The sequence below is a fragment of the Crassostrea angulata genome, chromosome 10, assembly GCF_025612915.1.
Source record: "Crassostrea angulata isolate pt1a10 chromosome 10, ASM2561291v2, whole genome shotgun sequence".
In the NCBI taxonomy this organism is placed as follows: domain Eukaryota; kingdom Metazoa; phylum Mollusca; class Bivalvia; order Ostreida; family Ostreidae; genus Magallana; species Magallana angulata.
Window position 1 is genome coordinate 20,535,083 of NC_069120.1, and position 22,850 is coordinate 20,557,932.

At 33.9% G+C, this 22,850-nt stretch overlaps 3 protein-coding genes across 5 annotated transcripts; 2 read left to right on the forward strand and 1 right to left on the reverse strand.

The window, feature by feature from the left end:
* Positions 1–4,271: 4,271 nt before the first annotated feature.
* Positions 4,272–10,468, forward strand: LOC128166925 (ankyrin repeat domain-containing protein 50-like). The gene is made up of 10 exons (XM_052832387.1): positions 4,272–4,345; positions 5,011–5,613; positions 6,175–6,321; positions 6,510–6,623; positions 7,016–7,156; positions 7,637–7,762; positions 8,247–8,323; positions 8,718–8,844; positions 9,155–9,369; positions 9,608–10,468. Exons 1-10 carry the CDS (start codon positions 4,303–4,305, stop codon positions 10,187–10,189), a joined length of 2,175 nt encoding a protein of 724 aa, XP_052688347.1. The 5' UTR covers positions 4,272–4,302; the 3' UTR covers positions 10,190–10,468.
* A 2,341-nt stretch (positions 10,469–12,809) lies between these two features.
* Positions 12,810–22,831, forward strand: LOC128166940 (palmitoyltransferase ZDHHC4-like). Of its 3 annotated transcripts, XM_052832416.1 has the most exons (7): positions 12,810–12,898; positions 18,425–18,585; positions 18,720–18,793; positions 19,277–19,581; positions 19,950–20,194; positions 20,838–20,870; positions 22,134–22,260. In XM_052832416.1, exons 2-6 carry the CDS (start codon positions 18,457–18,459, stop codon positions 20,841–20,843), a joined length of 759 nt encoding a protein of 252 aa, XP_052688376.1. In that variant the 5' UTR covers positions 12,810–12,898; positions 18,425–18,456; the 3' UTR covers positions 20,844–20,870; positions 22,134–22,260. The 3 variants fall into 3 exon arrangements, with proteins under 3 accessions (XP_052688376.1, XP_052688374.1, XP_052688375.1); XM_052832414.1 differs by lacking the exon at positions 20,838–20,870 and having other exon boundaries at positions 22,134–22,831; XM_052832415.1 differs by lacking the exon at positions 20,838–20,870 and having other exon boundaries at positions 12,821–12,898; positions 18,530–18,585; positions 22,134–22,831.
* Positions 14,581–16,564, reverse strand: LOC128166952 (uncharacterized). The gene is made up of 3 exons (XM_052832429.1): positions 16,273–16,564; positions 16,050–16,163; positions 14,581–15,964 (listed from the first exon to the last, which is right to left on the reverse strand). Exons 1-3 carry the CDS (start codon positions 16,410–16,412, stop codon positions 15,805–15,807), a joined length of 414 nt encoding a protein of 137 aa, XP_052688389.1. The 5' UTR covers positions 16,413–16,564; the 3' UTR covers positions 14,581–15,804.
* Positions 22,832–22,850: the final 19 nt, after the last annotated feature.

Here is a 22,850-nt window from a genome sequence, read left to right on the forward strand (position 1 = left end):
TTAAAGGTTACTGGCGTGCTGCCAGTTGTCGCCGAGTACAATTTATCGCCAGTACATTGTGACGTCATTTTTCGTCTATAAATTCATGTGTTGATAAAATGACGTCATAATGTACCGGTGAGAAATGGTACTCGGTGAGAACTGGTCGCACGCCAGTAATGCATAATGCAGATTTATGTATTAAATTTGTAGAAAGAATAGTGTGACCAGATACATATATATAATAGCATGCAGTATTCACTACTGTTCTTTCATCTTTGTTCTATTATTATGTTAAGAATACATATAATATCATATGGGTGCAGTGCCTAAGATTTTTATTTTACTCAAAATTGCATCTCTCTCTTACTGCAGAAAACCACCATGAAATAAGAACATTTTATATTACTTCAGTTCCAATGGTAACAAAAATAAACACAATACATTTAATATGACTTTAATTATAAACACTACTGTGTCCTATAATATAAGCACTACTGTATCCTATAATATACTAGATATTAAAAAATCGCACACAAAAAATATGAAGAAATTTCAAAAAAAGATGAAACAAGGAAAAGAATTTAAACGCTTTTTTATTAGCAATCTATAACTACGAGAGAACAATTTATTTGTATTTCATTATGAAATGAGACTTTTTTCCTTTTTTTCAGAGAGAAAGCATGAACACAGTTTACTTTTCGGAAGACATGCAAGAGGCAGCAGAAGCTGTTTCCCAAACAATTCAAATGTATGAAAAACTTTTGAATGAACTGGATGAAAATCAGAAAAAGGATGTCGTTAGGACAATTGGACTTAAAATGGCTGAACTTAAAGCACAGCATGCTGCAATGGAGGAAGAACTGAAGTCAGACTAATTGATGCTGCAGAAGAGACATCTGACTAGTTATTTTCAGATGAAAATGGCATTTTACACCAAAAACTTTTATAAATAAAGATAATGGAATATGAATGGTTGTCATCTTTTAAGTTATACAAGCCAATTAGTATTACCTCATGCCAGCCCTCTAAAAATATCTTAATACCTAGTTGCAAGTGATTCCAGGATGATATAAAATGTGCATGTATATCTGTATATAGAATTTATTAGAAGATAACTCACCTTTTATCAATAACTTTATTATACTTGAGGCCTTTGCCCATACTCCACTAAAGATTCAATAAAGTGATTTGGGGGGGGGGGGGGCAAAGTGAATTGTATGATTAACAGGAATACACACATGCTTGCATATTTATTATTAACATGTTTAGATTTTGATCAATATGATAAATTTGATATTAACAATGATTTTATTATATTTTCATGACATTTTTCTTTTTATCTAAATGAAAGATACAAATGCGTAAAAAGTATGAGCCATTAAATTTAGACTGTGGGGGGGGGGGGGGGAGGCATTGTTCCCCCTTTTTTCAGGCGGAAAATCCTTGGAGCCCACCAGTACGACGATAAATTGTCCCAATATCTGATGAAATTTGTATGATTGGCCAAACTTACAGCTCTGATAAATGGGGATTTTTTTTTAACATTTTAACATAATGTAATACATAAAAAAAAACACACGGTATTACCCAGCAGCCAGTGCTATTTAGTGTGATGATATTTAAGATGTCTTTGGAGGAGTCGCATCATCAATTGTCCAGGTAACAGTTCTGTATCTGCATGCACGGCTCCAGAAAAAAAAATCTAAGGGATTTTCGGGGAATGGGATGTTTCAGAGGCCTACTTTCGGTAATTTTATAATGTAAATTTTAATAAGTTTGAATTTTTCGGGGGAGGGGTTCGGACCCCGATCTCCATCTATCCACGCATGCTCTGTCATGTAGACAATTTTAATCTCTTAAACGATCTTTATGCAATTTTAAACAAATTACAGCCGATTTATTACTTATGATGGTTATCAATCAAAGAACTAAAATGATGACATCTTTTTTGTTTCCTCATCTTACCAGAGGTGCTTTAATTGATTGAAAATCAATTCTTTGTTATTTAACATGGCCTACGCTATGTTTTTGTTTTCATATTTTTAAGTTGATTTTTCTATCTGCTAATTCGTTTTGAACATTAAGGTCAAGATCTAATAAATGGAAGGTGCCTACAGGTTTATGAAATTCAAGATATAAATTCTTTCAATGATGCTTTATAACAATATCTTTGTTTCATAGGGTGTACCGGGGCTTAAATTTTTGGTAAACTCAATGAAAAATCATGTTTTATACAACCATTTTCTATGAAATATGAAGGATAAAGGTATCAAATCTCGGACTTTTGTCCATTTTTGACTTATGAAATATATCTAGAAGCCTACAGTTTCTCGAAAAACGGCATTAAACAAGCTCTTGACCTACTCTTTAAAATGATGTCAAATTGAATATAGGTACCGGGATTACTTAATTTTCACGTGATTGTTTTATTTTCTACATAATTCCTTTAAAGCCGTTAAATACGGGAAAAGATTCACCAAAATCTATTATGACGTCATAATAGTTCTAGCACCAAAAAGACACTCTGGAATCATTTACTAGATCTTGACCTTAAAACATTTTCCAGCGTTTGTCACATTCATTTTAGGTCTAAACCTGTAATTTTCTCTTCAGCATTCAAAATGTCAGCAAAAACATGACCTGAACTTTGTTTAATTGTTAGCTCTGTATCTCGATTATAACTCGACGACTGGCACTTAAATTTTGGTTGATCATTAGAAAGGCCTTGCTGAAGCATTGTTAACATTAAAAACGGAAAACTAAATTTTGACCAAAATCTTTTAAAATTCGTTTTTTATTAGTCATTTGAGTAATTTTGTTGTGATTTAACTTCTAGCACACAGCGTAACTTGGGATGCATAGATTTATTATATTAGCATTGAATGATTTACTTTTAACGCTGTCGTTAAAAATTACTTTTTGACGCTGTCGTATCAATATCTGCCGTCAGGTCAGGAGACAAATTGAGCAACGCGCGTTATGATATCATGTCTGCTCACCTGACGGCAGTTATTAACACGACAGCGTCAAAAATAAATCATTTTATGCTTAAATTAACATTCCCTTATTGATGAAATCCATTATTTTATTAAATGAATCGGTATAAATTGCAGATCACGGAGGGAGCTGTTTTCTAAAATTGGTTTAAACTGGTTATCACATAACTTTGAAAGGAGCCTTGAAAATAAAATCAATGAAAAATATCTCTTAAATTATGCTTTTGACAATAGAATAAACTAGAAATTTGAATAATTGTTTGTTTGTCTAGTATATTTGCAAAGTTTAAAGAAATTACCATCTGGTTCCTTTTAGGGGCAATCTCAAAGCTACATTTACTATAGGCTAGAAATATATTGGGAATTGTCATTTTCCGCACTTCAAAGCAACGTTAAAAAATATGTGAATAGCTATATTATTTCCTACCTCTTTTTGTAAAAAATACTTACCATCTGGTTTTTAATGGGGATAATCTCAGAATATCACAATTTGCCAAATTTTGCTTTACATTTGGAGTATTACAAATGTAGATTGATACAACAGATTCATTAAAAAAAATATGAATAAAAAAACCCCTGAGGATAGCATTATTATGTGTGTAAAATTTCCAAGAATACACTTTTTCCTTTACGCAATGTATCATAACTTAGTTCTACAAGGTTTCATTCTATTATAACGTTTTTAAAGTACAGTGGCAATGCTCATCTACCAAATATCGGAAAAATCGTTTAAAAGGATAAAATTCTAAATATTTTTATATGTATATAGCTATATTTTGTTCATTGTGTTCAATTTTATGATGGTATCGAAACGATTTCTTAAAACGCATAGATATACTGTATTGTACTAGATCGCACAAAAAACATGTGCAATGAAAACTATAAAAATCGGCGATCTAAAAAATAACAGAATTTATATTTAATGGAAAAACACAGAAGAATGTAAACACCAAAGAAGAAATGAAAGTGTAATTAGGTACATGTAATTAGGAAATTGGCGTAATTTTAAGGGTAATCTCACTCGACGAAAATCAACTATCAGAAACATGCATGTATGACTATTGAAAACGTATAATGGCACGAATTTTAAATATGCCCAGCGAAAATAAGTACAATTTCCTACTGTAGCAATAAAATGAGCCTCGCAACATGACATTGGATGTGTATCCTTTTTTCTCTCACAAATATGAACACCCCTTCCCCCTAAACTTAATCACAATCGCGAAGAAAAAAGAGAGCCGAGGCAATTTTGAACGAATTAATTCAAAAGGAATTTTGATAGAGGAGTTCCGAAAGTCTTTCAAGGACAGTAACTCTCGTTTAGATGGCTGAAGAAGAAGAGCTTCGTATTCGTGATAGATCGCAAGGTATTTATAAAGCTGAATTTTACTCAGTTCAAAAGTTAAAGAATTCAAAAGATTTATTAATTATAAAGATTATATGTTGACATTTTACAACTCCAACATGTTTATGTCCATATAAGGGAAAGAATGCATGCAATCACTGGCAATGGTGTAACTATTCACTATCCGCAGACGAATTTCATTTGAAAATGCCTCAATAGACTTATTTTTTTGCATTTTCGTAGTGAAGAAAGTCATTCCACTCCAATCTTAACACGTACTTTCTTCAGCAGTTCTTTAAAAACTTCTGAAGTAAGAAGTAGATCAACAGCCAATTGTAATGAAACTTGATAAGCATCTTATCAAGCAATGAATTAACACTTATTATAAAAATCAGCTGTGAAAATAATTTTTTTGGTTCAAAGTTTGAACACCAGAATAAATACTGTACCATTCGAACCTAACCACCCAACAAAACCTTCAATCAGTCTTAAGGAGGTGTTTTTACAGAACTGTCAATCAAAGTGAATATCAAACCAATGAACATGGTAATAAATCATCGTCAGAAACCCCCAGTCAGTCTTGCTTCTCTAAATGAGGTAAGAGGAGCGAAACTGACCGTTGGTTTCCGACAATGGGTAATTAATGTGTAAATACTATCATTAATTCTTCTTCTTTTTTTAATATAGATAAATCTCGGAGTGGATTTGAAAAAAGAGAAAAAAGAAGAAGGATTCGGAAACTCCAAGATGCCATTATTCAGAAGGACAGATTCAAAATACAGGAACTTTTAGAGGAAGATTTTGAAGTAGATTTCCAGTACAGAGGCCAGACAGCACTGCAGCTAGCTGTGAAGGAGGGCGAGTATGAGATTTGTCAGAAACTGGTGGAGAAAGGAGCAGATGTTAATGTTTGTGACGCTCAGAAGAACAGCGTACTAAACACAGCCTGCTGGAAAGGACACGCAGACATTGTCAAATTACTGGTCAGAAGCGGAGCCCAGCTGAATGCTCAAAATGACCACGAATCAACTCCATTGTTCACTGCAGCCTATAAAGGTCATTTTGATATTGTGAGTGTCCTTGTAGAAGCATGTTGTGACCTTGACCTCCAAAATGTTCATGGTCAATCACCTCTACATGCAGCAGTGAAGAACGAACATATTAGCTGTGTGCATAGACTGGTGGATGGGGGATGCAACATCAACTTTATAGATACAGATTTCAAATCTCCCCTAATAGTAGCCAGTGAACTAGGACTGACTGAAGTAGCCAAAATCCTCCTTGAAAAAGGTCACTGAATTCTAATTTTATAAATTATTCACTTATATAATAAAAAAAATAGTAATAGGGGTTTTTCAGCAAATATATATATTTTTTTCTCATAATAAAAAATATTTTCCCTCTACCTAGTAATACACAAGTAAATATATTTCTCATGATAAAAATATATACCGGTACCTTCTAATACAACTTGTGTATTATTAGGTAGAGGGTGTATATTTTTTATTACGGATATGAAAAATGTATAATGTAAGGTGCCCATAGAGGAGTGCTTTATGTCTCAAAACTATGACAACAATATAACACTATAATTTTAGTCATACTATTTACTTGAGTATTAGGTAGAGGGTGTATATTTTTTATTACGGATATGAAAAATGTATAATGTAAGGTGCCCATAGAGGAGTGCTTTATGTCTCAAAACTATGACAACAATATAACACTATAATTTTAGTCATACTATTTACTTGAGTTATAAAATCATTTCTTTTTAAATTGAATATTAAGAAACAAACTTGAATATACCAGTACATGAAGGAAAACATAAGTATGTGTTTTTGTATGCTTTAGGGGCATCTGTTAATCTAAAGGATAGAGCAGGTGAAACAGCTGTTTTGTTGGCTGCTGCACAAGGACATAGTGACATAATTAAAGAATTAGCCTTTCACAAAGCAGATGTAGATATGGCAACAACCAATGGACGAGTGCCTCTTATTGGTAAGCAGGATGCATGATTATTTGTACTGTGTTTTCTTAAGTGCTAGGGCAATTCAGTATTCTTTCCAAATATGTTTTTTTTAATAAGTTGTTAAAAACTGTGCAAAAATTTCAAATGCGGTCCTTAACATTTAGCAAATACTGTATAGCGATATATAATTGAAGTCTGAGCATTTAATGTTTTGTAGAGGCAATCATTGGATCTCATTGGAAGACAGCAACAGCCCTGATTCAGGCTGCAGCAGATGTTAACAAAAAAGACAAACAGCAGCAGGCACCCATACACGCCGCCATCAGGCAAGGTATGATCCAGCATAGCCTACATGTAGAAAAACAGGAGCAAGTAACTGCAAGTTCATTGAAGAATCTACAATAGTTTAAAATGTACTATACTTAAATACTGGAATATACAATATATGCTTCTAGTTCCAGGTGCTTTATGTTTTCAAAAATTATGATGATTTTTTTTTAATCCACACATGCTAAAGTAATGACATTATACATGTATATGGTCAATCTAATTAAAATTAGATCTTTGATCCGCTCCTATTAGATTGCTTTGTGTAGGGATCTATTAGGAGCGGATCAAAGATCTAATTTTAATTAGATTGGTATATGGTATAATTTAATGTTGTGCTGTTAATATTCTAGAGACTATACATCTCTTGAAGTCTTCTGTGTGATGTCTTCGTAGTGTCCAGTGTGTTTGGGAGGGAATTTGACCAGCAGGCCATGGCCATTGTTAAGGAGCTGATCAACAGGGGCGCCGATATCAACAAGCAGGATTCCCAGGGCTGGACCGCGCTGTATCAGAGTGCCTTTGCAGGAAACTTAGGTACTGGGGCAGCATGCATGCTTCAGAGGTACATACCAGAGGAGTAATGTACTCATAGAACTGTGATGAAAATTCTATCTTCATCATTTTTTTTACATTGAATTGATGCAAAGTTAATTAAAGAAGTTACAGAGTGGGTGTTTCACATCCATTCTAGAGTCACAGTGAAGGGAGCTGATCCTTGGGTTGCAGATTTAAATCTCCCTCTGGAGGCTTTATACTAGTCTTTTAGATGTAATTAAACAGTATATTTATCAAATCTTAGTTTGCAATAAGTGTTGATGTGATAAGGAGACACCTAACGTCTAAAGCTTTAAATTAGTGAACTAGAAGAACACTAGAGTAAAAACAATTCAAAGAATTTTATGTTTTTCTCTGAACATTTAATAGGGGCATTTATTTGGTGCATTTATTTTTAAAAAGAGAAAAGCTGAAATTCTCTATATTTTATTTAATCATTGTAGTTTGGTGTGTTTGTAGAGTTATCTACCTTATTGTTGGATCAAAAGGCTGATGTTTCCATCACAACAACCTCAGGAGACAGTGTTTTACATGCTGGTGTCTATGGAAACAATGCAACAATCGTTGATCACTTGATAGCTGCTGGTAAGTTTATCAAATTCAGAGAATATTTTTGAGGAATTATCCGTAATTTCCTGAGAACTACCTCTCTTGCAATTTCAGTACATATATTTTAGTACATATTTTATAAGGTCTTAAATGATGCTTGCTTGCTTCCTGTCGTGAGTTTTATTGTTTTAAAACCACTCACCATTATTTTTTGCTATTTTTATGTGCAGATAATGATTGGTTTTATATGTACATGTATATGATAGCTTATTATATTTGAAAGAAACTAAATCAAACTATTATCATTACTTACTTATTATCATCAACTCTTTTTTAGAATAATGGCGAATTGTTAGGAAATTTAATTTTATAAATTTCATAAGTGTTTAACGTTAAATATGTACCTTTTTGGCAATAGAAATTTCTCATTACCTGAGTTTTATAGTTAGAAGAGATATTTTTTTATCGAAAGATGGAATTTGTTATGTCAAGTGTGTTTGTGAGGTACATTTTGTTGCAGGTTGTGATGTAAATAAGGTGAATAAAAAAGGAGAGCATCCATTGTTTTCAGCCATATTGTCACGAGTAGATATCAAGGTAAGAATAAGACTTAGGCCTTGAATGAACCAGGTTGCCTTGTGAAAATTAATCTCTTTTGTTCTATGTATTCATTATACATGTACCGGTACCTATTCTCTAATTGTTATTGGTAAACATTTCCCATGAACATGTAGTTGAAAATTATTTGAGAGCAATATACAGCTGCAAGAATTTTATAACTATGTCATAAGATACTCAAAGTTCCAATAAATTGCATTGTAAATTACTGTAAAAACTTTTTTAAGTACTTTCCTTCTACATACCAGGTACTTGTTTGTGTATTTAGGCTTATTTACTTTTAGATAAGCTTTATATTTGTTGTGCATATATGTCAAAATTTTGTTTTTAAACTGCACCAATGGATTGAAATTGATTTCTGAACCTTCTCCAGATAGTGAGAGCTTTGATTGAAGCAGGAAGTAACTTGGACCTGAAAGAAAAAACAGTGCAGCTGACGTCCCTCCACGAAGCCATCATTCAACATTATACGGAGGCCGCCCTGCTTCTTATTGAGTCAGGTACAACTTAATATCTTAAGTTTTTTTTCTGTGTGCTGACATTTACAAAGCATTTACAATTAGGACTTGTGTAATTCAGGGGAACTGAAATATACAATGAGGTTGTGTTTCAATATTTCTTTAACTTAAATCTATATGCCTACCTTTGCAGAACTTTTATAATTAGAATTTTGTGAGATGTTAGAAATTAACTATAAATTGGTAGTGATATTGTGTTTAAATATATGTTAGATATAGAAATACTAATTCCTCCCTCATACCAGCAGAAGGTCTTATTAATGGTCCTTTTCCACATTTCCTATGTCTGCAGGTTGTGATATTAATGCCAGAAACGGTAAAGAGCAGACCCCACTGTACACAGCCTGTGAGAAGGGCAACACCCAGGTTGTGGAGAGGTTACTGTCCCTCCCTGAGGTCAACACTCGGGGGGCCAAAGTGTCTACCATCCCCATCCATGTCGCTACGGCCAACAACTTCTCCCACATTGTACAACAGCTGATCGACGTAAACTGTGACTTCCATGTGGTAAGTAAAAATAGGAACTCATACATTTGTGTTTTCATTGAAAGTTACAATTAAGTGAATAAACTTCATACATGGTGCAAATATTTTGTAGCTACTACATGTTTTTAGTTTTTGTGTATTCATGTTCAGTATACATGTCAAATATTTAAAAGAGGGGTAGATTTTCAGTCATAAGTTGGCAGTTATCCAAGAGTGGATTAATTAAGGACACAATTTTATCAATCTTACACTTTTACAGATGAATGAGAAAGGAATGACTCCAATCATGGTGGCGACTAATGAGAACAGTACAAGAGTTGCCAAAGTACTAATCAAGAATGGCTGTGACCTAGAGTCCCATTGCCGGGAGAAGAAGCTGATGGTGTGCTGTGTGCTCTACCAGGATTCTCATCCCCACTTTGACCTTGAACCTCTATTTTTAGCACTGACTCACAAAAACATTGAGCTGATCAAACTCTACCTGATGTGTTACAGAAAGATACCAGTGAAAGTCATTAAAATCTTGTCAAATATTTTGAGAACTTCTCAAGAATTAAATATGCATTTTCCTGCTGAAGAGAAAAAGGAAATTTTGAATGTGTTTTCGAAAATTTTAAAGTTTCCCAGGTCTTTACAAGAAATCTGCCGTTGTCATATCCGAGAGTGTGTGAAGCAACCATTTCTGAAAAATGTTCCCAAGCTACCTGTTGCCAAAAAAATCATGGACTTTATAACCATGGAGGACATTTTGAGCTTATCTAGTGAGGCGGAGGAAGAGGAAGAACTTAGGCATGCTGGGAAGTTTACGTTTGTTGGCAGGAAGATGCCTTATGAATTGTAGTTTGGAAATCTATCAGGTTCCTTCAACAAATGTTTCTAAACTTTTCATGATTTCAGAATATTAATTCTTATACATGTACTACTTTCAGGTACATTTTGGGGTGGGATTGGTCAAATTAAATTACTTCAAAATTTGTTGTCCTGTTTGAGAATTTCATGTAAATTTATTTACGTTGGAAAGTTGATTTTGAAAAGGTCATTGTTGATATAAAAGTTTCTTTTGGACTTGTGTAGTGTGTAGATTGGCATTTAATGAATAAAATATTTAATATAACAATTACTCTGATACAGCTTTGAAACTTTGTTGACCCTTCACTATGATATACAGCAAGTGTTAAGAAGTATTTGCAAAAGTCATTTTGCTCGATCCTCTTTATAAACTCATATGAATGTGAGTGGAGTTTCTATTGTGATGTATTTTCTGACATATGGTTCTGTAATTATTTATAATTGTGAATAATGATTTTAATGGGAGCTAAATTTAATACATTTACATTGTAGTTCCAAAATAAATTAAACTCAACTTTAAAATATCTTTTCTGGCAATAATGAGATCATGTATAATCATAAATTAGCAAATTTTATGTTTAATGCAAAATCTTTCCTTATCGAACTTTTAGAAAACTCAAATCATAGCATGTCCCCCAGCTATGTTTCTCATGGAAATGACTATATAAGCCACCCCCCCCCTCCCCAACACCACACACACACACACACACGCACACCTCCCAATACACACAACTTGGAAGTCTTTATACGTAAATCAAGGTAGCCTTCTCAACGTTTCAGTTGATATTGTTTTGCACTGCGGAAGTATTTCACATGTTTGTACTTGACAAGTACTACTCCGTCTCCGTCATAAAATTCCAACAGATGTACATGATTAAATAAAGTACATCTGAAGCCCATAAATTTTTACCAGGAAATGGATGGTGATAAAAAGTTGATCTCCAGTTGGTACACGCAAGAAGTTTGAAGGAAAAACGGAAAGAAAACCCATGCAGGATAACGATATACCTGTCTATAATACAATCTGTCTTGACTTAAGGACTAGATAATTTACAATTTGTGACAAGCGAAAAATTAAACATAAAAGAGTAAACAAACCATCATAACAAAATGAAATAAACACTTATTTTCCTTGGCGAGGGGATTCACCTGGCTTGAACGTTTATTTAACGAACTCTATACAATTATCATGATTGTTTCAAAAGTTCACGAAAGAAGCTTTTTTAAAAAAGAACATATAATAAAAAACCACACCTCAGCCAACGTTTTAAATTTGATATAAATTTAGCTAAGCTGAAAAATTTCTCCCTTGACATTCCGCTTGACCACACAATAGAAAAATAATTAATCTTCATTTCTAAAAATTACTATAATTTAAAGTCACAGGCACGTAGCATCGTTTTTGAAAGTGGGGGGGGGGGGGGCCAGACCCATCCAAAAAATCTTGACAAGCAGAAAAAAAACAAGAAAATTTACAGCTTCCAAAAATCATCAATATCCTAATCCGTGGGGTGGGGGGGGGGGGTGTAGACTTAACTATACTTCCAAAAAAAAAATTCTTCCCTACCCAAAATTTTTTCCCCTCCAAATCCTGATATTCCTCATCCGTGGGGGGGGGGGGGCAACTCCATTATGATTCATTTTTTTATATGTAAATTTTAAAAAATTTCTTGCTGCGAGAAAAAGTGGGGGGGGGGGGGGGCAGGCCCCCCCCCCCCCCCCCCCCCCCCCCCCCGATGCTACGTGCCTGAGTCAATGGTTTCTGATCTGTTTGTGAGTATTGGAGCGGATCAGAAATCCCTGACTTCTAAAGATGGTAAAGCAACTAATAAGATATTGCATGTAGATATTATTATCTTGCTTGTTAAATAACTTTTCTAGGATCTAGCAGTTGCTTATTTATATTTCCATTTTTAATATCTAGAATAATAGAACAATTTTAACAAGAGCTTGGACTTTGGGTAGTTGTGTCAAACAGCAATGTGACGAATGCCTGTCTATTTCATTGCTGGCCAATCTGCCATGGCTCTTTGAAATCAACAAGATTTGTCTGGCTTTTGAGTTAAGACTACGCAATCGGTGTATATTTCGCTTGAAACTGCGTCATTTTTAACTTGTCTTGGCACAAGAAATAGATAGCTACGTCTATAACCGAAAGTCCAAGGTCTTGTTAAAATGGTTCTAAGTATGGGTATATTTTATTCTTTGTCAAAATTTGAAAGTCAACCATTGAGTTATAAACAAGATACAGAGTTTGAAATTCTTTGCTTTGTAATCAACAATTTAATTTTTGAGAAGCGGTAGCGGATTCAGAACGTCTAATTTTAATTAGAGTGATTTAATTGAAATTAACAAAGCAAGTGCAATGAATGCAAATTTTAATTAGATTGCAATTAAATGTTCTTATATTTTATTTTTTACTTAATTGAAAATATTTGTTTGTTATACGTCCTATGAAAAAGCTGAAGCGGTTACATAAAAAAATTGATCTCAAATCGTGTCCAAATTCCCTTAAGAATTAACGCAGTTCGAAGGGGGGGGGGGGGGGGTAATATACCGGAAAAGTAAACTCTACGTTTTGCGATTTATTACCGGGGTATACTGTGCGTAGATGAAATCCGGTGTAGATTCCGGCGGCGACACTGACGACTTCGACGAAGTTTCTTGACTACTTCTAGTCACCGTTCTAGTCAATGCTAGTGTAAGTTGATTAATGTAATTATGTCATTATGACTTTGGGGACTATAGTCATAATTTATCCAATTCTCAAAGTTAAATGTCTTATGAAAAGCAAAGTTTACGACATGCAAATTACAATTTGCATGAACAGATGAACATAGAGTGAATGTCATTAAACTAAAAAATCGTATTATAGAGACAGAAATTGGCCTAATATGCTTTAAAATACATGTTTTGAGATTTGTAGACATGATTGAAGATTCTGATTATCATTAAATTTTAATTAAGGTTGACATACAGGCACGTACATGTAGCATCCTTTAAAAAAAGGAGGGGGGGGGGGGGTTAGGACAGAGCCAAGTTTTATATTTAATTGTAGGCACTGTTCCAAAAATGGCATTAAATATGCGTGTTATGGGGGGGGGGGCAGCTCATTCTCATTCAAAATTGTTTTGTTAATTTAAGAAAATTGTATGTTTCCAAAAAAAAGTTGAGGGCTGCAGAACCAGCCCAGGTAACAAATCAACTCGGCATCTGGTGAATTTGGCCTCTGCATAAATAGTGAACTCAGCACCTATTGAATTCGGCATCTGGTGAATTTGGCATTATGAATATGGTGAATTCGGCACCTTGTTATTTTTTATCACAACTATTAAAGATGGTATTAAAAATATAGAAAGAACAGAAAATCATTATATGTGCTTATAACTGATGAAAAATCACTATACCTGAATAAAAACAGTTGAAAACAACTATACTAATTACAAAAAGGATTTATATTTAATATCATAATCAACAATAAAATAAATAAGAAAGTAATAAGGTATATATTTTAAACAAATTAATTTATTCCTTATATCATACGCACTGTATTTATAATAAGCATTTTAATAATTACTGGTTATAATACTTAACATCAAATGTACTTAATCATGTGTTATTCAGTGTGTACCTTAATTAAGGACAATGGACAACAGTTAAACCAGTTGCTAATGAATTACTTTGCATCTGTAAAGAAATGTGGTTGTAAGTAGTAAGTTACTTTGTAAAACTCAAATTTCTTCACAAACAGACAATTCCATGATAACAGTATAAATCAAACAATATGTAAAAATACATGTAATTAATATTTTAAATTTTTCAAAAATGCCTGTCTAAAACAAAGAGATAAATGAATGATGTACAAGTGCTGAGTTAACTGGATGCCAAATTCACCAGGTGCCAAATATATTAGATGCTGAGTTTACCAGATGCTGGATTCACTAGTCTCGGTGCCAAATTCACCAAGTGCCAGGTTTACCTGGTGCCGAGTTGACCAGCATTCCCAGCCCCACCCCCATTGCTACATGAATGCATATACCCGGTAGAAACATTACCACACCAAAACTAAATGTGTGCATTTTTCAGAGTTGTCTAAAGTTTAAAAACATTAACTTTTAATCTGTCATTATGATAATGGCAATAGACCCAATCTCAACTTCTCAGACTTTTCCTGCAAGCTCGGAGAAACACCTCGAATGTATCACCTAGGCGTCCATGACAACCACCCTTTTTATAAAATTTGAAATAGATACAATACATTTTACGATCTGTTGAGATGTGAACTAGACTTCATCAAAGTCAATGATATACCCCAAAAATGAAATCCAGTCAATCCGTACCGAAACAAAACCGTCCCGGTCAATCTGTCCCCTATATTTTGGTCAAACCGTCCCATCGTATAATTATGTAGGCAATGTTAATCCGTCCCTTAGTTTTGGTTAAACCATCCCCAACTTTAGTCAAACCGTCCCCTGGTATAATGTTAATTAACATATTATTTTGGTCGATCCGTCCCCATGCTTTGGTCAATCCGTCTCCTGGTAGATTCATTAGTGGGTTAATTTTTTTTTTTTTTAGTTTGCTTTTATTTAAATGGATTCATATTTAAATGGCTATATTAATGATGAGGATGTCTGCCGGTATCATGTTAATTATTACTCATTTCTACCCAGAGAGAACGAATGTTGATACCGTTGCCCAGCTCTTGCCACGTGGAGGCCTCCTCTTTAAGAGCCATAATTTTGAATGTAAAAAATAAAAATTTAAACCCAAAAGTAAAAGTTAAATTTCATTGGAAAAAATAAATTATTAAACCCAAAAAGCTAAAAAACATATTCTTATCAGAAAAAAGGGAATAAAAATGCTTCTGAAATTTTCATCTCAAGTATATAAGAAATTCTATTCCAAAACTATCAAAATAAATTATTTCTATATTTAACAAGTTGAACGTGAAATTAAAAAAAAAATCTGAAAAAGAACACATGATTAATCAATACAGAACTGAGAATAATTAAAAGCTTTACAATGCTCACAATAAATTCCACATATACAAACCCAACCAGTGAACTGTAATTCTGAGAGATTTTAGATCCTATAACGCAATGTAGCAGCGAGGTTGACGGGATGTTCTGGTCGCATTTTTTCTCGCGCTCTGTTTGCCCGTCGAATGAGTTTTTCCACGTCAGGTCTGCTGTTGTCTAGCTCACTCTCATTGACTCTGGCCTGCAGTACGTCTTGTACAATGGTGGCGGCAGACGTGAAAACTTCATTTTTTGCGCGAGCCTTGACCTGTAAAAAATATTAGACATTACACATTTTTGTGTTAATTGCCCAATCATATTAATACTTTAATTCATATTATTCATACTGTTCCTACCTCCGCCATGATCTTTACTGCGGTGCCAATTCCCGGTTTTGCTTGATGGTTGTGAGCACTTGGCCCATTTCTAAAGTTATCGCCGTTCTGCACAACGGTTGCTGGACATCGATGGGCTTTTGATCTTACACTGCAACACCAATCCGTGATGGTGTTGTTTTTCCGTAGACGCTGAAAAAATATATTACATATATTAATCTTCTGTATAAAGCAAACGGTTTTTTTTAGTGTCAGATGAAAACTATACATTTATCTCTTACTTTCACCGTGTAAGTGAAACCTCTGCTGTCCGACAATTTCCGCTTTCCCTGGTTCGTTCCATGATCTTCTATTTGATACGTGATGGGCCGATTGACGGTCACTTTCATCGGTTCCACTTCGGCAATTGATCTAAAAAAAAATGTCATAATAATCCATAGGATTTTGCAATCAATAGAACGTGTTTTCCTGTATGAATAGTTTTTAAATGCTTTACTCTTCTTCATTCTGGGCCACTTGCTCAATGGGTCCAAAGGATTCCGCTGTTTCATTGAAAGAGTACGAGATGGTATCGTGGATAGGGTCGTGTGTAGGGCCTGTATCGCTGGTTCTACAGTATATTGAAATTATGATAATCACACATTATAAATTATGTTAAAATTAACTGCATTTTTAGAGTCAATTGAAAGTGTAAAAATAAATATAGGAATAGAAATTACCCTTCGTCTGATTCGTCATCGGTTTTACTGGTGTCCGAAATTGCAGCTTCGACGACAAAGGTCTCGTTCATTGGTCGCGGTGCGTTTGTTGAGGCAACCGAAACATTGAATCGGCCAAACTGATCAAAGGTCTCGTTCATTGGTAGCGGTACGTTTGTTGAGGCAATCGAAACATTCAATTGGCCAAACTGATTGTCGGAAACTGCAGACCTGCAATTTAGGGAATTATCTTAATTATTACATATTAACATTTTTTTCTATTCCCTTTTACATTATTATGTTTAATTTCATTTGTAATTTATGTAATTAATGTATTCTAATAAATAACATATTAACAATTTAATGTATCTGAAACAATTTTTTTAAAATTGCGAATTATCATATAATTATACAGTATTTTATAACCATATTAATCATAATAAATACCTTATGCTGTGATTTCCAATCCTAGTACTTTCGAGAACTGGTTGACCGATTGGAGTAATATCGGATTGGAGATCAGCCTCTGTCCTGTTGTTTGTCGCCTCCTGGTCAGTTTCGGTCAAGTCGCTAGTGGTACACATGTGACATCGGAAAGGAATGTCATACTTGGTACTGACAGCTTCTTTGTAGTCCGCAATCGAAATGCCTACACATGCCGCATAAGGTCATATTATGTTTTCAGAATGTTAAAATGTAGTAATTATAAACACGGTTTTACATTAATTTCTGGGTATATCGTTATACATGCATTTCTTAATATTTTCAATTACTTCGTATTTATATTATTTATAAAGTACACTTATCTGTTACATTTTTATAAATATAAAGAACATTTGAATTTTATTTACTTTGTTTTATTAAAAGACAACGACATTTATATAGACTTTCAATATCATAACTATTTTAAAACACTTTAACAAGACTTACCAGTGTTGCATTTCCGATGGGTCCATTTCTCACATCCATCACACATAATGGCTTGTTGAGTACGCTTAACGTATTTCTTGCACACAGTACAGTAAGTCATTTTGACAATGAGGTGGAAAATAATTTTTTTTATCAATATTTATACCTTTTTAAATTAAAAATCAAAATTTTATTGGTTAAATCTTTTTCGACCAATAAGATTCTCATCATCTGAGGGCCTCTTATTGTCATGTTGGTAATTTTGTATTTACATCCACCCAGTAAATTCAAAATTTACAACATGACAATACCCAGGGACGTATAAATAATATATATATACTAATTTTATTGCATTCGTATGTTATGTTACTAGTATGTCTCTGCAATCATGGCAATACCTTGACTAGATGTGTATACGGTGAATATCTTCATATCCAAATTTATGACACCATACGTCTCTTGTAATTATATATACCCACCTGTTGTTTTGACAATTAGCGTCACCTGCGGTCTGCACAGTCTTTATTAGTGTGTGAAAACTATGACCAACCTTGGTATTTAGCGATTAATATGAATTTGGCCCCGTCTCCTTGAAGATTGGAAGAATTTTATTCAAAAATAAACAAAATTAATTACATATACACTCTTCTATATTCAAGGTATACTGTACATTGATTATGAAACACGATTCGTATTTTGTCAAAATTTGGAATACAGAGACAGTAAAAAACAAAACACTACACTGATATTAAAAAAAAAAGCCCTAATATTCTACGTAAATCTCACATTATTCTAATTAAGTTATGGAACACATTCAATGTATATGTACATTCTGAAAAAAATAAATGGAAACAAAAATTTGTGAAATAGAAACACATGTATGTGAAATAGAGAATGAAAACAAAACCTTGGGGACGGATTGAGCAAACTTGGGGACGGATTAGCCAAAATATAGGGGACGGATTGACCGGGACGGTTTTGTTTGTGTACGGATTGACCGGCACCCCCCAAGAATTACCACAGCAGGGACACACAATGCTGTCTTGTCGATACTTAGTCTAATGGGAAGCGACTCCATTTTGTATAAAATTCTAACATCCAGTGATGTTAATACATTCGAGGTGTTTTTCCGTGCTTGCCGGAAAGGCCTGAGAAGTTGCGATTGGCAATTGACCATGAATTGATAGACTGTCAACACTGAACATTCTCAACACATATTTCTCACTGCAATCTAATATTAAAAATTATTTTGACTTTTTAACAGCATTACTCTACTCAGGGCATGACATTTACAGCATGGATTTTCTGAACATAGTTGTTCTGTACGTGTTGGGTTTCACCATCTGTTTGCTTCTGTACCTCTTTGCAGACAGTAATTTTTTAAAACGTGGCCCTATTGGAAAACTCAGGAAACTGTCTTGGAAGGTAGGCCTTGTTGCCAAATTTATTTAAATCCTGTTTATAGTCTGCTATACATGTACAAATTGATTGATTGAAGTATTAAAGTCTGCTTTGTTTGTACTATAAGTTAGTTGCAGTATGTTTCAACTGTGTTTCAGCTGCTGAGACATATTGTGCCATGGAATTGGATAGAAGCTTCACTAACACAAGCTCATATTTTGCTTAACTCCAGGTATGAATAATGATTGATGTTTATTTATTTGTGCATGCACTACAAATATACTGTAATCCAACTTTTATTCATGACGACTTTATTTTGCGATTAACCTGAGATGAACTGGTTTGCGGCAACTTATTTTGAAGACCAAACCTTATTCACATACTCTTTGTTATTACTATCATACGTCAAGGACTGGCTTGCGGCAAAAAATATTTGCGATGACAAAAGTCTCACGAAGATCGCAAAAAATATTATGCACATGTACAGTATGCACAAAAGACAGTAACTTTTAGTGGACTTAAAACCCTGATGTAAATATTTTGCTTGCCACTAATGACTAAATGTCTGTCCTTCTAAATGTCAGAAGGGTATAATTGTACCCAAGTAAGTAACATGTATTGTATATTTAATATGTTGTTTATGAATTATATGTGTTATTTTGCAAGAATACAATTTTTGTCAGATAGAGAAGTATATCAGTAACATTGATTGCAGGAACCAGGTCTTCCGTGTACTATTTGGAACTATGATGGTGCTTGGCCACATTGAATTCATTCTTGACATAGTTCCTATGCTGTATCGTTTTGTACCAGATGAAAACCATGTGGTCATTCCAATATTTCTTGTCTTCCTGAACTTCTATTTTTACCATAAATGTTGTATGGAGGACCCTGGGATCATTAATGCCAAGACAGTAGACAGATATAAGAATGTGTATCCTTACGACGGGAGGATGTTTAAGTCGGGGGTGACTTGTGTGACGTGTCACCTGGAGAAACCGGCCAGATCTAAGCACTGCAGTAAGTTCTCACTGAGGACCTTTCAGGAGGAGACACTTGCCTAAACGAAAGCATTGTACAGGCTTTTGCATTATTTGATTCTCTGGCATTCCCAACTGCAATTCAAGTTTTAAAAGAAAATCAATATTATTTATCATTTTGAAATTGGACATGATTCAACTTAGATATAGATTAAGATCACAATAATTGTAGTTAAGAAAAATAATGTTAAAGACTTTTTTTTAACAATAGAATATTTATGAAGATGTATTTTTGAACAGCTTCAATGCAAAAAATCACAAATCCATAAATCAATTAATTCCATAACATCACGAATCATTGATTATTTATAGATTCCATGTCATGATGATGTATTTTCATATTGTCAGGTATTTGTGACAGGTGTGTCCACCGGTTTGACCACCACTGTATCTGGACCAACAACGATGTGGGCGGGTTGAACCACGGGAGTTTTGTGCTCTTCCTCCTGTCACATATCGCCATCATGGTGAATGGAGTGAGGATGGCCAGTAGAAGCCTGTACCTGTACACCCAGCACTACAAGCTGATGCAGACCTCAGTGATGGCTCCAGACGGATCCATGCAGAGCATCACCTTGACTGTTCTTTTCCAGGTAAGCTTTTATCTCAGTGTCCTTCACTCTTCCAGGTGAGGGGTTGTGATAAAGGCTTTATCATCAAAGGGATTATATTACAGTGTCCTTAAGTCCTCCATGTCAGGGGTTGGTGAGAAAAAAATTGTATCTGAAGGGTTCTAAACTCTGCCAGGTAACGTTAATCCCCTAAAGGTTGAATTGCAGTTTCCTGAACCCTTTTTAAGTCAGTGGTTGTGATAAAAGCTTTGTCACTTTTGGTTGTATTTCAGTGCCCCGAACTATCATTGAACTATCTTTATTGCCATGCACAGTCTGAGTCAACTACTCTTTTTATTTTCCGATGCCCTAGCTATTTCTAAGAAATGGTGGTAGATGTGTTTTAAGAAATTATAACTCATAGTTCACTGGTTTTCATTACATAATTGCAGCAGTCTCTAGATTAAGATAAAAGGAGGTAAAGGGAAAATGTAAAGAGGTCTTTTGAAAAAATTAGGAACAATTGACTATTATCTACAATGTTCATGATTTTTTAACATTGGTTTCTAGGTTTTTTCTCTCTATTTTTTCTTCTATTTAATGTCATTTGAACTATGTTATATGGGGAATAATATATTAGAATGTGTGCATTTCACCTTGGTTGAAATCCTTTATTTTGATATAGATGTAGATATAATCACCATGGTCACAATATATGGTATGTATAATGCTATACACCCAATAAAACATGATGTAAAATATATCAACTGCTATTAAGCTGTCATTATTTTAGAATGTAGAATTACTGTGAAATTCAACTAGGCCTTATTCAACTAGGCCTTGAGAAACTCCTGGAAATTGTTGCAAAGTACGAAAATATACCTAATAAGCTTATAAGCACATTTGCCTTTGCTTACGATTACAAGGGCTATTTGGCTAAGATCCAGCCTGTTCTAACATCATTTTTTTATTATTATAAATGTTTAGTACAGTATTTAAACCATACATACAAGTACATGTACCTATGTCAATCAGCTTGTACTAATCATTCAATTATTTTTATAAACTGATTATGAAAGTGGCAACAGACAATGTGTAATTTGTTTTAAATCAGAGAGAGAGAGAGAGAGAGAGAGAGAGAGAGAGAGAGAGAGAGAGAGAGAGAGAGAGAGAGAGAGTTTAAAATTGTTGCCCAACATAAAGAGATACATTATTTTTATATAAGTCAGTAGAATAATCAATATACCAAACCGCTAGACAAATTGAATTAGATTGATAATAATTCATGTAACCTGAATCACGCGAATATTCCGAAACTGAAAGTGAAACCGTTCAATTTGGCTTTGCAATAACAACACATCTGTTTAAATGGCATGACAAATATGTGTATTTTGGCAGCGGATGGGGGTGAAGAAGTCTGACCAAGGTTTTTGTTTTTACCAAAGCGTATAAAGAAATGCATTTACTATCCGGATAAATCAATTACGCGTGAAAAAAATACGATTAAATGCATCCTAAGTATTTTAGGAACGAAATTTAAATAGCTCTAAAATTATTGAACCTTTTCCAACGGAAAGACTTCCTAGTTGGGGAATATTAGATGTACGTACCTTGGTTCCCGAGGGCAACCAAAAAACAAGGAACAGTAAATACTCTGTGGATGGGGGGTTACAAAGGTTGATAATTTGAGAGAAAAAAGTTTTTTGATCTAAAGAAAGATAATTTTTTTATGGGAATGAATTCCTTAATTTTTTGTTCAAAAGCGTTGAAGTTTAAAAATGATTGTCTCAATTTTGTTATATCAACACCAAATAGGAAAATGTTCATGTAAAAAATTAAATAAATTTTAAAAATGTTTGCCGGATTTACGCACAGACATTTTAGAATTCTGCGAATCCTAACTTTCAAACAACAAAAGTTATGAAATATTCAATTGTTAAATTATAGTTTCACTCTCATATACATTTCATTTGTATTTCAGCATTTGTTCATGACGTTTCCAAGAATTGTTTTTATGTTGGTTTCCTTCGCACTCCTCATTCCAATGGTGGGAACCTTCGCTCTCTATCACGTGTTCCTCATTTCCGCCAATCAGACGACGAACGAGAGATACAAGCGTGTGTCGGACACAGACTATAATCCTGTGGAAAGTGTGATACTGAATAATAGGACAAAAAGCCGAAAAATTACTAAAACCAGACCTGATGAAAAAACAAGACGCACAGCAATAACTTACGATAGAGGTCTACTGATAAATCTTTACGAAGTTTTTTTCACAAAAACATTCCTATCGAATAATAGAAAACATAAGTAAAGCAAAGTTAACATGATTGTATGATATTTTTAAAATTGTTATGAATATATATTTTGGATTTTTTACATTATTTTTAAGAGGAAATTAAAGTTTAAATATAAATAGATAAAAAGCAGGGTTTATTAATGAATGCATTTATACTATAATATCGTATATGTATATAATGCAGTATATGCAAATGTTGTTTGGTATTAAATTCAAACTCACGAAACTCATGATGCCTTTATAGGGAAACCGTATGATAAAAAAATTATAATCATTATAATATATATTATATTTCATACACAGATCAAGAGGGATGTCGAGGGCTAGACCACCCCCCCCCCCTTTTTTTTTTTTATAAATTCATAAAGTATGAATACAAAAATAGGCCTCGGACTCAAC